The sequence below is a fragment of the Amblyomma americanum genome, chromosome 7, assembly GCF_052857255.1.
Source record: "Amblyomma americanum isolate KBUSLIRL-KWMA chromosome 7, ASM5285725v1, whole genome shotgun sequence".
Lineage (NCBI taxonomy): Eukaryota > Metazoa > Arthropoda > Arachnida > Ixodida > Ixodidae > Amblyomma > Amblyomma americanum.
The window spans coordinates 11202765-11219323 of record NC_135503.1 but is presented as its reverse complement, the minus strand read 5'-3'; the positions used below and the strand labels follow the sequence as shown (position 1 = coordinate 11219323).

Here is a 16559-nt window from a genome sequence, read left to right as displayed (position 1 = left end):
ATCGCGTCAGTGTTGAGAACTCGGTGACTAACTGCGCCAAATCAAAGGTTTAATAAAAGAAAAAAAATGAGACATCTAAATAATAATGTTAGTTTTACATTTCTTTTTCTCGTCGCTCACCGTGCGGCTGTTTATCCAGCTTATCATAAGCACGAAAAGAAAACCAACCAATCGCTGTCTACGATCCCGACCAGTGCGGAGGTCATGTGTTTGTGTTGTGTTTGTGATTCATATAGCGATTGAGCCATATGACTGCTGTGGCACAGATGCAGAATCGTGACAAGGAGGAGGCGTACCTACACTCCGTGCCACCGCTAACGAAGCAATGTGGATTTAGCCGGCGCTTAACCATAAAAACCACGCCCTGACAAGCCAGCACCATGCAGCTCCCGCTGCAAGCGCGAACGGCGTGTTTGTGTGTGTTCGCCGTGACTTTGGTGGTTATTCGAGCCTCAAACGCCCCAGTCAGGACGCTTCTGCCCAGCGAACACGTATTCGGGCCTTCGGTAGATATAGGAGACGTGCCCGATGACCGCCCTTGGGAGAACTGCACGAACCTTCTACAGACAATTGCTGAAGTGACGTCGCGGTTCGAGCGATGCGCGCTCATGAAGGCACAGCCGTTCACAATGTGCGTAAACTGTGCCACTCTCTACGGAAACGCGATCGGCATCTTCTATCAACTTGAGACTAATGTAAGAACGCATTACTTCCTCTGAGTTCCCAGCTATTTATGCTTTGGCGTCAGTTATCTTAGTTTGGTTGAAACACAAACCATGCTTCAAAACAAATATAATGCCCTGTCTTGCTTTTCTTGCTTGATGTGCATTTGCAAACCGTCTATCCTGCTTGCTGTAGACACAAACTTGAAGTGGCGCTTTTCCCGATATGTTTTTAAATCTTGCTTCGTTTCATATTTCGTGCTTTGTTTCGTGTTTTTAATCGTACTAAAATGTTCTGTTCTCATGTGCTCAGACTACAGATCCGGGGACGCGGCTATGCCAGGACCAGTTTTTCTCCTCTTCGAAGGTGTCCATCGTTGATAAAACCTTTAAACACATCCATGATCTCTGGAAAAGTGCTTCGTGCGATGGTAAGCATGGAGACAACTAATCAGCAGTCTCTATGCTGTATTGAGAAATTAATTTTGCATTGCTTGCTGTTGCCAGGTTGTTTTCAGCACCCTGTCAAAGGGAATGGGACCCATGTCGTCCGCAATGAGACAATTATGTTCAACGAGAAGTTAGTTCAAATGAACAAATGCATAAACCAGTCTGAGGCAGTAAGTGCATCTTGGCTACATGCAGCTGCTAATGGTATGCTTTTACTTAATGCCATTTATACATCTTGCAGAAATCCAAGAACCTTACAGACTTGTGCATAATCTGCGAACGGCCGTACAGGGACCTCAACACCTTTTACAATGGTCTGGTTCAAGAAAGCAAGGACGGCAACATTTGTTTCGACATGGTTGATGCTGTAAGTAGAATTGTAGTTAAATATGTGGCACTTACAAGTGGCATTGCTTATATGTATGTCTACATATTTGCCACACAGCTGCATAATTCAAATTATTCCTCTTACACACTTAAAGGGGTCATGACACCATTTTTCAGACTCAAGCTGTTTATCGCATTTTGTTCGCTATGTATCTCGGAACAATTGGGCTAAATATGAGCTCATTAACTGCAGCAAATAATTTGTAATTGAATTTTTAAAAGTTCTCCTTGACTGTGTGGCAGTCAGGCAACACTGGCGCGATCGCAGCCTATGACGACATAAACCGTCAGTCAAATGCTTGCTCGTGTCTGAACTGCCTGGAACTGTGCAATGCACGTAATAGGCATTGTGTAGTGGGTTGTTCGTTGTTCAGGCCAGAGGTGCGGAGGGATGAAGGGGGAATTCACGACGGGGACAAATGCCTGCGTCCATCGCTTTTCTGTCTGCCTTCTGCCCGATGTCGGCGATTTCACCACAGTGTGCCACGGCCGGACTCAAGTAGGCGCGCTTTGCTCTGCACCGACTGTGCACGCGGTAGTTGTGCAGCAGACGACGGCACTGTCAGTTTATGACGTAACTCAGGTTGCTTCATAATGGCCGTCATTGCCAGGGGGTGAGGCTCAGAGTCAATAACTTCAAAATGAAATTTCTAGCTCAAATGCATGCGTGGAGTCCTAATTCTTTTTTACGTACGTATAACGTCAAGCTGCTAATCAGCAGCTTTTTGTTGCTTGCCCTCGCATTTTTTGTACGCTTGGAAAAAATGCAAAATAAATTGAACTGAATTGAACATCAATATGTGCAAGGTAAAACTGTGATTTGCAGGTAGACTATGTCGTGATTCCTTTAAGGTCTGCAACTGAGTTTGTACACATGAGTTGCACATGACATTGCAAGCACTATGATTGAGTGTAGAGCATAGCTTCAGCAGTGCAGGCCAGAGCTGGCGGTGACAAGGATATTTGAAGAATGTGCAGGTTTTTGCCATGCTTCTGTCCTCGAACATAACGGCTGCTGCCATGTGGTCTGTGTATAGTTGGCTTGCACTAGTGTCATAGTGGCCACTTTGTTGCTGACTCTGGGACAAGAGGGAAAATCAGTACATTTGTTTAATGCACTTGTTATCACCACGTGCGCAGTGGAAGTTATGCCTAGTGCACCATCGTGGCACCTATGGTGTCACATCGAAGCCATCTCCAATATTTTTGCGTATTAACACGGTAGCGTTGAGGCTCTTTTTCAGCAAAATATCCAGCATTGTCAGCGTTTGCACCATCGGCGTCATGAGTGAAAAATCCCCGGAGAAGCAACCAGGTGGGCCACCTAGGTCACATGACCTTGTGGCATCGGCACAACCTGCCCACCGGATTGTGAGCAGACTGACCACAGTGGCAGGTGGCAGTTAAATTAATGATTGGTCACTCAGAAAGAGAAACCTGGGTCGCACAAGCCCCACCACCGGTGGTAACACCTGCCAGCGCAGGGCAGTGGCGCATTGCTTAACTGCTCCACCACTGCGCCAGAAGTGGTATGATGACTCCCAGGGATCTGTGACTGTAAAGTCGAGAATGACCAATTCCGCATATATGGGCATTAATTAACCCACTACACTATCGCGTCATACCCATAAGGTGGTGCTTAAGTGTCCTATCCAATTTTTACTTTGGTTTATGGCATGTCGAAATGACGATTAGCTTATCGATATGCGACTGTAAGTTGGTGTATTTGTTTGTAGCAAGCATCAGCCTTTGTAGTGAGCAGCCAAACTGCTCTGCTGATGTCAGAGACGAAATTTGTTGATTGGTCGAGTGAGGTCACATGGCCTTGTGATGTGTCCACAACCTACCCAACATCGAAATTAAAAATCACAAAACTTCAATCTATGCAACTGTCAGCACCATCAGAGCATAACAGATACTTGCTATTGCAGCTAGCTGTTCGAAAATGGTGGTCAATGGACCCAAAATTGCAAAGAAACTGATGCGCGCACACACACACACGCACAGAAGTTGCAACAGAAGCTGCAACAAATGTGAAGTCTGATGCTATCGTATTCCACTCTTAAGATGACTTAAGTGCCCCTACAGTTTTGCAGCATGTAACTAAAAATTTAGGGAAATAAATTTGCTGAATCTGTTGCCCTAGCCCTGTTTCTTGGGAAAGGCCACAGATGGTGTATATACAGAGTGCTTTACCTGAGACGTTCAGCAGTTTTTAAATATAGGCTTTTTGAGTTAGAAGAGCACTTTCTTTGACAGCCTTGTCAGTAGTGTAGCGCATTAAAATGCGGCTAAGATGCATTAACTAGTAGGCTGTTTACCTAATATTGAATAGCTAACATTTAAACATTTACTGTTAGTCTCCCTATTTATTAAGAGGCATGTGGCCTACCGTGAGTAATATCCATATCAGTTTCTAGAATTTTGAACTCTGTCACTCTCGGCACTGTGCCCCAAGAAATTTTCCCTACATCGTGCCAAAATACATGCCCTTTTGAAAAGCTTGCAGGCAAAGCGACCCCTGCCGTGCACATAATTCGTTGAAATAGCCGAAATTTGTTGGGTCACAGCGCCGAAGGTATGTGCATGTGGACATGTGGAGCTGTCAGCAGGCAGTTGCTATTGACAGCTTCACTCGTGCCATAGTTGCCTTGCTCTTGAATGTTGCCAGAAAGTAATGCATCATTGCATTTTGCAGATGAATGCCACTCGTTTCCTATGGAGCTCTCACTTTTGCTCCGTACATCACTACCAGAACGCACCAGCTTTTGTTGTGGCTGGAGTTGTGGGGCTGCTTGTGATTCTCTTCTATGCTGGTGCTGGCACCATCATCACTCCTTTGAACACCGAACTAGTGCAACGTTAGTCACTTCTACCTTCTTTCTTCAGTGTATACTGTGCTTCATGCACCATTTGCAGTGTTTAATTTATAGTCGAAATGACTTTCCTGTCTCAGCATGGCTTTGCTATGCTTCCTCTGCCCTTTTCTGGAGCATTGCTTTTGTTCTGCAATTCATTGCCAATTTTCACATGTATATTAAGTTCATGTCCAGCCTTTTTTTTTTCCTAGACTTATGTGTGATTCTAATGCTATGTGTGCAGTAAACTTTGTGCATGCGCTGTTACATTGTTACATTTTTTTTTATAAATGGCAACCAATGTGCTGTTCCCCCCCTTTTTTTTTCTCCAGATCGGTATTGCTTGCTTAAAAAATTGCATGCTTTAGTGACCGGACTTGTGGCTCCATGACAAAACTGTTGTGCTGTGCTGATCAGTGCATTATGGAGCAGATTTCATGCCACTTGTTTTCTCCTGTAGGCTGAGAGAGCAAAAACGGGCTGCAGCAACGCCGAGTTAAGAATCTGATGCTGTAGTTCTGAATGTGTACCGTTTTTGTAGTTTGCTTGCAAACGCTGCTTGAATAAAAGCTTTGTTTCAGAGCTTGGCAGCTGTTGCCATATGTTTTCGTGGTACAGCAGCATAGACTGCATGCAATGGCAAAAAAAAATCATGCAATGGCAACAGTTTGTGTTCTGTAATTTGACTGTCTTCCATTATTGGGCATACTTTGTTGGTGGCAATTCCATCATCTTATGGCTACTAAGAGCAAGAAGAGGGGAATTTGTTGTGAAAAATCCATGGTCAGTTTGTAGCAATTTTTCTTTGGCTAGGTAGAGGAGGAAGGGAGTAATAAAGTCGTGGTTGGATTTAAGTGATGGGCAGGGGTCTGGTCAGGGATAGGATATATATATATATATATATATATATATATATATATACGCACACACACACACATACGTAGGATTGGCCCACCATTCTCATTTGTAAGTTGGCCATAACTACAACCCTGAATGAAACCTAGACACGAGCACTATTGCAAAAAACTGCTGAACTTGGCGAAGTTGCCGGCGGTTGTCAGCAAAGTTACTTTGCTGAGGCTTCTGTTGCAGTCCTTATATTCTGAGTGGTTTATTCAGTAAAATGGACAATCTTTCTTGCTGTCAAAACCATTGAGAGAGAAATTTGGCCACAATGCCACTACATAGCTTGGTAACCTAAGGGTGTACATGAAATGTTCTGGGAACTTATGAAGAGTCATGTATTTGTGAAACATGTATTTGTGGCCTTTGTGAAAACTTGTGCACTTAGTTTTGTTGTTTCTCACAGTGTATTACAGTTATCTCACATTATTTTGCATATAAATGCTACTTTGCAGTCACTGAAGGTTTACTCTTCCGAACATTTGTTGCAGTTGAGTTTTCTTTCTCTTTGCAGCAAAGCGTCTGCTGAGGCGAAGATCTCGCTATGGTTCTACATCGCCTGGCAGCTGTTCACCGAAGCTTGTGCCGCCATGACGAACTACTTTTGCAATCGCCCTGATATTTGTTGATGTTAACGTTTATCCCTGTTATCTCTTTCGGCACGTTTTTTTTTGCTCATAATGTACGTTACTTTACATCACCCCCTTTTTTGTTATGTGCTGTACATCTGCATTGTGTGGCGCAAGAAATTTTAAACCACATGTGTGTACATGAAATGTTAATATATAAAGGTTTACTCTAGCTTTTAATATGAAACGTCCTCGTTTTACTCATTTTTGCACTCGTTTGAATAAAGAATGTTGTAAGGTTAAGAAACATACTGGAAAGTTGGCTTGGTACATCATCCCACATTGAGAACTCCTGCATGTGCAATTTCGTGCCCTTTTGGTGTAGTATAAAATTTTCCAGAAGTGGATCTGATCATTTTGAGTTCTCAGTCAGCCCTATCATGTCTATTGCTCTCGTATGTTCAGGTATGGCATGTATACATTAGAAATCACTTTCGTAGGATTTGCAGTTCAAGTTCCTTGCCTCATACTGATGTTCTGTTGGCTAAAGACTAAAAACTGTGGCTGCCTTATCTAAAAATGTGTGCAAGCATATGTAACACATTAAATTTGTTGAGTTCAAAAATGCCACTCACTGTTAAAAGCAGAATTTGTCATACGTGCATAAGCATGTGTAGAAAACTTGAGTTTTGAAACAAATTTGACGGGGCAACTCAATAAAAACAGTGCATTAATTAGCTCTAATGAAATCTGATAGACTTTGGAGGCTGGAACACCTACAGCTAACAAAATGAATGATGCACTCATTTCAGTGGGGACATTGCAGTCAGCAGTAGTAGTGATTTTTCAGCATGATTGCTAGATTACCTGTAGCTTGCAATCCTGCATGTTCTTATTTGAAAAATGCTTAACCTGCGCCGGTAACTTTTATTTCGGACGTTAAATTGGCTTATTACAATTACCAGCAATGGAAATTTTGCCTCCAATTTAATATCGCCGTTGTGTGTCCCGAGAAATAGATTACACGATGATACGGGTGACTGTCGCAGGCTAAGCTGTTTACCTAGCGCGGCCCAACGTGCGCTGTTAAGAGTGGCAGACCGGGCTAGTTAGTAATTCATTATGCGATACAGCGCGAGCAGAGACAAGGACGAAGAAAGACAAGACACCACAGCGCTTTCATACCGCCGAAGCAGGCTCTTATAGGCGGGGGGCGCAAAGGCAAACCGCCCACGTGCCAGAGCGTGGTTAACTGCGTGCAGCTGAAAGCCGGCTGGAGAGGCGCCGCTCTCCGGGCGTTGAAGCTAGTCCAACAAGCAAAAAGACTGGTAGGCGTGCTTGCCGAGGAAAAATCGAGCAGAGAGCGACGAGGCTCCTCTCCCACAGCTCGTTATCCTTATCGTCGGCCGTCTCTTCGAGGGGGGGCAGACGGGCGGCAACGTAAAAGAATCAACGGCGCGCACTGCTGTCAAGAAAACTGACTGCTCGCCAGGCAGACGGCGACTTCTCGTTGGCTCTTGCGTACGTGCGATCGGAGTACAAGGCCGCGTAACGGCGTTGTAGTTTCACGCGAACTCGAAGGACAACCATTCTCAACACTGCAGAGATGAGCAAGGGCAAGGTCGGCATCGTCGGCAGGCAAGTTTCGAAAGTCCGCCATCCTATTTAATCGTTCGTTTCCACGCACGGAGGCCCTGTTATCCGTACACATGTTGATTAAATATGTCGCTGTGAATCCTCAAACTGCCGCGACGCGATTTCCCTCTCGAAACACCGCGCATTACGTGACCAAACGTAGTTAGATGATAGGTATCAGACCGTGTTGTCAGCGTTGCCGACACGGCGGCACAAACGAACAGGCTAACCACACTGCGGCTATCCGTTAAAAGTTCTGCTCTGTCTTGGCGCGGAAGCAGCGTCATTTCAAACAGTTCGGATGAGTTTATCGCCCAGGCAGCTTTCACACCTCCTGCCTATACCGTTAGCCAGCCCAGCTGTCGCTACAGCTGAGTGGAAACTCGCGAGAAACGGTTAAAAACCGCTCACCTGTTGCTTCCAGCGGCCTCATCGGCCGAAGCTGGGCGATGCTGTTCGCCGGCGCCGGCTACACCGTGGACCTCTTCGATGTTGACGGAAAAAAAGTGGACGAGGCGCTCGCCGACATCGAGGCTCAGCTTGCCAACCTCGAGACGAAGGGCCTTCTGCGAGGCACCCTGTCGTCAAAGCAGCAACACCAGCTGATCAGGAAGTGCGCCACTATGGCAGAATGCCTCAAGGGCGCTGTTCATGTGCAGGCAAGCTACGAGTATGCGCCGCCTTCAGCGGAGCACGCATGGATTTAATGCGAGTGCATTGCCCAATGCACTCGCGATGATAAACGAGAAATATTCACGCATGCTCGTCAAATGTTAATTTCTGCAACAAACTTTTACATTCCTGCTGTTGAATGGTTTTGTTTTGCTTTGAAGCCCCCAGAGCTCTTTTTGTTGCAGGAATGCGTGTTTGAAAACCTAGAGCTGAAGCAAAAGGTTTTTCTGGAGATGGACAAGCTGGTGGATGACCACACTGTCCTCTGCAGCTCAACCAGCTGCTTCCCACCATCAGCTTTCACCAAAGAAATGAAGCACAGGAACCAGGCCATAGTGGGCCATCCGGTACGACTCATTTCTACCAGTCAATTCGGTATGCGTAAGCTGGCACAAAACAGCACTGCAGGACAGGAGGCTGTGAAAGAAAGGAGGAGTGAAGAACAAAATTTTATTTGTCATATAACAAAGAGGGTAGGTGTTAGGGATAAGGTTTAGACAGGCGTGTGGGCCCTCTTGACAGCACTAGGTGGCTTGAAGTCCATGCTACTTGGTGACCTCCAGGGCCCAACCCACTATCCGGAGTTGTACCTCCATATCAGGGCTGAGCAACGCAGTCTCCCACTGACTTTGGTTTGAGATTTGGAAGCTCAGAGGTGGAACATTTAGATTCATACTTTAGCAGTGGAAAAAAAAAAAAAATGGAGAAAAGATGTGTTATTATATCTTCGCTTTCTTGCACAGCTAAAATATGGAGGAGTCAAGAATGAAATAAGTGCAAGGCATCAGCACCTACTGTAGGCACTTCAGAACCAATTTAATGCGAAGTGCTTGTTGCATCTTTCAACCCTTTTCCCCCCGTGTAGGGTAGCAAACCGTGTAGGGTAGCAAACCGATTCTTCCAGTTAACCTCCCTGCCTTTCCTCTTATTCTCCTCCTACTCTGCACGCAAAAGGTAGGACTGGCTACTAAAGAACCAAGCCATTGCATTTCAGTGTGCACAGTAGGCTCAGGCATGTGGTACTTCACACGTGCGTGCGCAGTACAATTCGCTGAACCTGAATGGGTTTGCTGTTGTAGCATGATGCAGTTACTCATTAGACAAATGGCTACTGTTTTATGACAGTACATCAGCTTTCTTTTTTCACCTGTTTTCAGCAGGCTTCACAAGTTGGAAAAAGCTCAAGGGGATAGATACAAAGGTGTTTGGCTGATCCGCGATTCTGAAGCAAAATTCTCGAAAGTGATATATGAGATCCAAAAGACGTTCCGGTTACGAGACTTTCTGTGATGCTGTTTCAGGTGAACCCTCCCTATTATGTCCCACTTGTGGAGATTGTACCAGCTCCCTGGACCAGTCCTGATGTTGCAATCAGAACTCGTGCCTTGATGAAGGAGATTGGCCAGAAGCCAGTGCTACTAAAGAAGGAAGTCGAAGGCTTTGTACTGAATCGCATTCAGTATGCCATTCTCAATGAGTGCTGGAGACTCATCCAGGCAAGTTTTTATGAGGTTCAACATCTCAAAGCGACTCAGGCTATGAGGGACGCCATAGTGGAGGGCTCTGGATAATTTTGACCTGGTGTTCCTTTAACGTGCACAGACATCGCACAGTACACAGGTTAGCATTTTGACTATCAAAATGTGGTCGCCACAGCTGAGATCAAACCCGCATCTTTTGGGTCACCAGTTGAGCACCATAACCATTAAGCCACCATGGTGGCTTCAGGCAAGTTGCATTCCGGATGAAGTCCCCTAGTTATCACCATGGCTCGGAAGATGATTGCACAAGCAGTTCTTGCAGCTTGTGCATGATTATTGGTCTATGCAAGAAGCAAACTACTGCTAGTGAATGTAGTGTAGGTCCTGCACGAGACAGCATGTACTGTCAGAGCACGCTTTGGCATGCACCTTATCATTCCAACTGTTCCCTCATATTCCCTGGAGAAAATGTAATAGGAAGGTTTGCACTGTTCCCCAATTATCAATGCCAAATTCATGCTAAGCACTGTTCAGCTGTAGTTTGCCGAAGCGTGCTTTTCTGCGCGCATTGTTTCTGTATTGTGCAGACACTGAAACTTAGTCGCACAAAGAACCTGCGACCCAACAAATGTTTCACTGAACAGCCCTGATGTTGTGAGGCTCAGAAATCCAATTATTTGGAAGATAAGGTCCAGTTGAATGCAGCTACTAATGCACGACTGCTGCAAATGGTTGGAGTTTTCTGTGAATCTGCTAATATCATGCCACTTTCAACTATGTACAATTGTGGGTGCCAAGCCCCTTCTACTCGGACTGTGTGGTTAGACCAGAAAGCCTTGCAGTATGTTGCACTTGATCGCAGAGCAACCATTCTACTGCAGGATGGTGTGGTAGATACTGCTGACATGGACACTGTCATGTCCGAAGGACTCGGCATGCGCTATGCGTTTCTTGGTCCTCTGGAAACGGCACATCTCAATGCAGAGGGTGAGTTCCGACCCTGCCAGTTTAAAATGTGTCGCCTGCACGCACATGCTATGCAGTGTTTCCAGTTCTTGCAACAGGGCAGAAAACTGAGCTAGTTGGTATACGTTCATTATGAAAAAAAACCAGGTGCTAACAATCAACGACGCTAAGCGCTGTGTCCCTTCTGTGTCGTTCGTTAGCATCTGGTTTTTTTCCCATAATTTCCGGTTCTATCAGTGGTGCAAGACAGTGCCACGATCGGGCTCTTGGGGGGGGGTTCCTGTCCATATAAGCAATGCTTTCCATCATCAAAGCACACATGCACAGTGTGAACTCCAAATGAAAACAGTCAAGCGCATTGATGTATTATACACGACCTGTGTTTCTTGAACATGAAAATACAAAAACAAGATTTAGTTGCATAATGAACCCACTTTCTTTCTTCATAAAAGTTCATACCAATTCAAAATGTCCTTTACCTCAGGCACATTCCTGCTAGTATAGATGTCGATGGCCGACAAGCGACTACAGTCACAAAGTCAGCCGAGGACATGTCTTAATTCTTAGACTCCATTGTCTGCTCATAAAAAGAAGTCTTTGGCTGTCACTCCCATTTCTCTTGCTATGTGAGATTAAATAGTCGGTTTGCACTTTGATTGCAGGGATGCTGGAATATGCAGAGAAATATGCCAAGGGCATTGTGAAGGTGTCCAAGACCTTTGGCCCAGTGCCTACCTATGATGGCCCAACCCTCACTAAGGTGAATGCAGAGCTCCTGGAAAAAGTGCCGCTCAAGGACCTGCAGAAGAGGCGCCAGTGGAGAGACACAAAGCTGGCTGAACTTGCTAAGCTCAAGAAGCAGCCCTAGACCACATGTGAATAGCTTCGTATTCCAGAAGCACTGCTTACTGCATCTGGGAGAAGTGGTCAAATACAGAAGCATGGCACTGTTAACAATCTGAATAGTTATAATAAATATCAGATACGTTGTGCCCTCAACACGTGCACACACACAACTGAAAAATGAGTTGGATGTTCTCGCCTGAACAGCATGAAGACATTACTGAAAAAAAATCAACCACACTTGCAGGACACCATCCTGACATTGGCACACTAAAGCAAAACAAGACACTCAGTCATATTGAAGTGCTTGCAGCCACTTCCAGCTAATATGAATGGGCAGAAACAAAACAATGGCCAATAACTATAGACAATATTTCTTTAATACATGCCAATCTTTGCTCAGCGCTTGCCTCCAACCCGGGGTGCCTTCATTTGAATAGGCTTCGCAGCCTTCTGCTTCTGGGCGGCCTTCTGGAGCTGACGAAAAATGGAAGTGAGGACACTTGGTTAGACTGTGGCAACTGCATACCACTGGTCACTGGAACTTCTTTGCACAAGCAAAAGCCTTGGTACAAAACCACCACCTTCTCCAGTGATGACTGTGTAGCTAATATTAACTGCATACATAAAATTAGTTTATATCGAACAGTCAAAAAAAGCCTAGAGACGCCAAGCAAGCGGCGTGCAACAATCGCTGCTGCCCTGTGTGCCGGTGGGTTGCATGTCATTGCAAGACTCCCTGCACCGGTTGGCGTGCACTCTAGTATCGCTTTTGCACTGCATGCGAGCGTCGCGATAATGCCTCATATTTTTCCCTTTCTGATGAACCTGCTGCATAAATGGCAGTGTTATGGTAGCTCTAGGCGAAGTTTGAACAGGACACTTTGCCGGTATGTTCATGCCATGCATTGCGAAAAGTCTCTGAATAATAGGAGCAACCGCATTTCTGCCCCATTGTCTAAAGCATCGATTTCACAGTGCACGTGACCCCTCTTTTAATGCGCAGCAACGCAAACACACGCACATCTAGTCCAAGCCAAAATGCCTCTGAGCAGCGTGGCCTCGCTACAGATTCTCGCTGGACGAAATCCAGGGCACTTTTATAACGCGTGCGGGAAAAAAGTTTTGATAGCGATTGCCTCAGGAGAGTTTATTACATGAGTATGTTCACTGTCAAGAGATTTCCAGAGTACCATGAAAATCGTGCCATGTTGCCGATTTTATAGTGGCAAAAAACCAAAGCTCACTGATTTTCGAGAAATTAATGTTCATGAATGATCTAGCCCGATCTGTCAATTTTCTGGCCCGATTTAACAAAAAAGAATCTGCTTCAGCAAAATTTTTGTGGGTCCCATGATTTTCATTGTAGCGGGATTCAGCTGTATTCATGTTTATCAAACTCCAGTTCACTGGAACATTCAGTATATAAAACAGCACACCACACCCCAACAAGTAGTGCTTCTGTGGCACTCCCACGCTTGGCAACATCTTGCGAGAGACTGCGGCGTGCTTTTTTTTATGTCTCTTTCAGGTGCCATTGTTATTGCCCTCACACACTAATCAAGGTTGATAGCGCTATCCACGAGAAAGCGCTGTGAAAACCGCATGACGTGAGAAACACGAGTGCGGTTATGGAAAGCCTTCAGTTTGGGATACTATTTTCAACAAGAAACAGCCGTCATGTGGACAAGCCTAGCCTAGTGGACCGAAGGCTTGCGTGGCACTTGTGCGGGCTGCTTTGCTGCTGAAGGTGGTGCAGAAATCAATGCTTAGCAGGATTAGCACTGTTATGTCAGGTGGTGGCTTGTTCCAAAGCACCATCAACTGCAGTTTTATGTGAAACGAGCTAGGTCTAGCAGTTCGTGACTACAGGAAGCTTGTCTACTGCTGCTTATCTACTGCAGTTATTTTCAAAGCACTGATAAGGCTTCTGCACCTTTTGACAGTTCAGTGCCCCCTTTCACTCCAAATGAACCCATGTTTTAAGTGCGTAGTTTTATCTCAAGGTAAAATCTTGGAAACGTACCTAGCCAAGTTATGTGGGCTTTCAGAGGTGCACAGCATAAACTGCATGTAGCACACAATAATTTTAAAACAAAAGCCTTACGAGTTTCACTAGCAACGAAACCAGGCGTCATCATCGACGTCCAGGAAAAGTGGCCCAGAAAACCCCCAATGACATCACCAGCAAAAACAAAAGCTTCCAAAGGTGTGGGGAATTGAACCAATGACCTACAGATAACAAGGCAAGCACACAACCCATAGACCACAAAACCGTGTTTTGCTTCTAGGTGAATAAAGGTGAACATAGTGTATTCATTGCCTTACGACTGTGCTAATTAGGTGTGTCATTAGAAAGGAAGGAAGGAAGGAAAAATATAAATTTTAAAATTAAAGCTTTCAAAGCACGGAAGCAGTATTTAGTGCCCTCCGAAAATTTTTCAAGTATTTTCAAGTACAAACGGCTGCGCAGGGATAAGCCTTGCTGTGCTTGCTTGCTAGGTGGCACTGGTGATTTTCTATACCAGACACACACAAAAAACACAAAGTACTCACAGGCTGGGTGGTGGTCTTCTTTTGTGCCTTCTGTGCCCTCTGCTTTTCCTTTGCTGCCCTGCAGAGAACACAAGACATGTATAAGAAATATTTTACTGCAAGAGCACAGTGCTAAAAAGTTAAATGAAGCACAATTAAAAGTGGTGGTGACAATTGAGTTAAGAGCTCCATAAACAAGCTCCAAGGAGACAACAAAAGCAGTGGTGGTCCAGCCATTTCAAGTTCCAGAGAAATTTCTGGAGCAGAAAAATATTCATTTTGGAGCACCTTTGTATCAGCACAATAATTATGGAGCAAGCCGGGAGCAGCCCGAACAGAACAAAGGAGTCACCCAAAAACACAGGAGGAGCTCACAAAGAACAGTGACGAAAAATTTTATTAATGTTGGCACCGTCCTGCACGCAAGTTCAGCCAAGCATGCTTGACTAAAAGTCCAAAGGACACACTTGAACCATTCTTTTTTTGATGTTAGCACTATCTCACACTTCTTGGAATTTTTTACAAATTCGTAAAGCTCGCAGAGTGAATCAGCAAGTATGAAATTCTCTTGTTCTAAGAAAGCTTGACCTCGCTGGACCTGCTCCAAGATTTTGCTCTTCAACCCAGATGTGACATCGTCAGCCCGCTTCAGGGTTGACACGATGCAACCTTTTGATGCGCGAATATGGAGGAAGGAAAACTCGGGAGAGGCTCTCAATATCCGAGCTGCACACCAAAAAGTGTGCCGAAAGTCATGCACTTTTGCATGGACTACTGGAAGTCTTTGGCCGAAGGTGCAGCCAATAGTAACGCTGGGTGCAGCGTCGTCGTCTGCTGCACTCTCTGATGACAAGTACGCCGAGACTGCAGCCAAGTAAGGGGGGGGAGCCGACTTCAAAAAACGTGACTGAATTGCCTCTCCTGAGTTCTTTCCTTCCTCCATGTGCGCAAATGAACTGGCTGCTGAATTCTACCACAAGCCAGCCCACCCTGGATACCGTGGATTGCCAAATGCAGAAACGTTTTAGTAGGTTGCCAACTGAAAGCCTGAATGGTTCCAAGAGTAGTCATTTTCCCGTGACCGCGTCTTGTTTTTGACGTAGCTAAAGCACAATATTGATCAATTTGCCACTTTTGGAGCAGACTGGTGAAGCAAAATGTAAATGTATCAGAATGGTGCAAATGGAGCACCACTTAAAAAGTAGAAACTGAGAAAGCTGTATCAACAAGCCGGTCAATGACGGCATGAGAAAGGGATGCTGAACTAAACTTTGGAGGCACCTGCCAAAGGCTCACTGAAAAGCTGCTCACCCTTGCATGAAAACACGATGCAGTACAGTATATGGGGTTTTAACTTCCCACAGTGGAGGGCTCTGGATTAATCTCAACCACCTGGGATTCCTTAATGTGCACTGACATCACACTGTATATGGGCACCATTGAAACGTGGCCGCCACAGGTGGGATAGAACCCTTGTCTTCTGGCTCAGCAGCCAAATGCCATGACCACTGAGCTACTTCTCTAAAGTAAAGCAATCAAGACCGTAAAAACAAGAGTATGTGCAGCGCACATACAGTGCTGCACACATACAGCACCACTTAAGACAGCTCAAGCTGGATGGTCTTACCACACATTGAGGGGACTACGAAATTTTTAGTGATACAAGGAATCAGCAGAGGAGGTCCTCTTGGGCATCAATGTTTAAGCAGCAACCGCATGAGGCGAAAATTCGCGGCGACACGCCGCGCGATGGGCTCAGGGCCGCCGAAGCACTGTCGATCATCGTGTCGCACAGGTTCGGGGTTTGCAAAAAATTTCGCCCATCGCCCGGAAGTGCCGTGCGAGACTAGCCAATGACTGTAGGCCTTGCGGATGAGTAACTTCCGATCCGTCTTGCGCGCGTAAGTCGATTTTTTTCAGCGGGCTTTCCGCGGAGCAACAGCCGACGCATCCCTCACCATGGCAGCTATGCAAGAATTTAATGAAATGCTCATTAATGAAGTTCAAAAGTAAAGGGTGTTGTGGGTATGTCCTACACGCACTATAAGTCGCAAGAGCGCAGGAATGTCGCCTGGCGCCTCATCGCAGCGTCCCTCGGGCGCACTTTTCTGCATCACGTGAAATTGTGTAGACTAAATATAAAATTATTACCTAAATATATATTTCAATGTCTTTATTGTGTTTTATCTTGTATAAAGCCTTAAGAGAGCTGTTCTACGCGTTAATTAACGCAAAATGACTGAATGCTGAAGCTGCCGCAATCGAGCAACACTGAAAACGCGCCGCTCCGACGCCAAGTCCCGCCGCTTCGTGCGGTTTGCGCCAGCGGCAGCGATGAGCGACGGCGGCATCATCGCGCGACGTATTGCGAAGTAATATCGCCTCATGCGGTTACCGCTTTACTCTGTGAAGTGTACAATTTATAACTTTTGAAAATGCGACTCCCAGCTGCTCAGGGCAACACCAGGCAACACTCATACCACACCTCGCCATGCTGGACGGGTAAATGACATAAACTGCAAAAACGCTGTCAAAGTGCACATGAAAGTTTTAGCTTCTTCCGATAATGTAATGTTGGCAAGACCAAGATTCCATCGA

The 16559-nt window shown here is 45.5% G+C and overlaps 3 protein-coding genes across 4 annotated transcripts in view; 2 read left to right on the top strand and 1 right to left on the bottom strand.

The window, feature by feature from the left end:
* The first annotated feature begins 182 nt into the window (after positions 1-182).
* Positions 183-6140, top strand: LOC144098475 (osteopetrosis-associated transmembrane protein 1). Its single transcript, XM_077631161.1, has 6 exons — positions 183-695; positions 976-1093; positions 1170-1282; positions 1354-1479; positions 4198-4360; positions 5775-6140. Exons 1-6 carry the CDS (start codon positions 381-383, stop codon positions 5852-5854), a joined length of 915 nt encoding a protein of 304 aa, XP_077487287.1. The 5' UTR covers positions 183-380; the 3' UTR covers positions 5855-6140.
* A 929-nt stretch (positions 6141-7069) lies between these two features.
* Had1 (beta Hydroxy acid dehydrogenase 1) lies at positions 7070-11607 on the top strand. Its single transcript, XM_077631157.1, has 6 exons — positions 7070-7467; positions 7889-8123; positions 8322-8483; positions 9438-9632; positions 10499-10604; positions 11246-11607. The coding sequence occupies exons 1-6, from the start codon at positions 7436-7438 to the stop codon at positions 11449-11451; spliced, it is 936 nt and encodes a 311-aa protein (XP_077487283.1). The 5' UTR covers positions 7070-7435; the 3' UTR covers positions 11452-11607.
* A 181-nt stretch (positions 11608-11788) lies between these two features.
* Positions 11789-16559, bottom strand: part of RpL24 (ribosomal protein L24) — a 304226-nt gene continuing 299455 nt past the window's right edge. For both annotated transcript variants that reach the window (XM_077631167.1, XM_077631166.1), the window contains exons 4-5: positions 13983-14040; positions 11789-11903 (exon numbers count right to left, since the gene is read on the bottom strand). In XM_077631167.1, the coding sequence (XP_077487293.1) occupies positions 11826-11903; positions 13983-14040 (136 nt within the window). In that variant the 3' untranslated portion in view covers positions 11789-11825. The remainder of the gene's footprint in view (positions 11904-13982; positions 14041-16559) is intronic.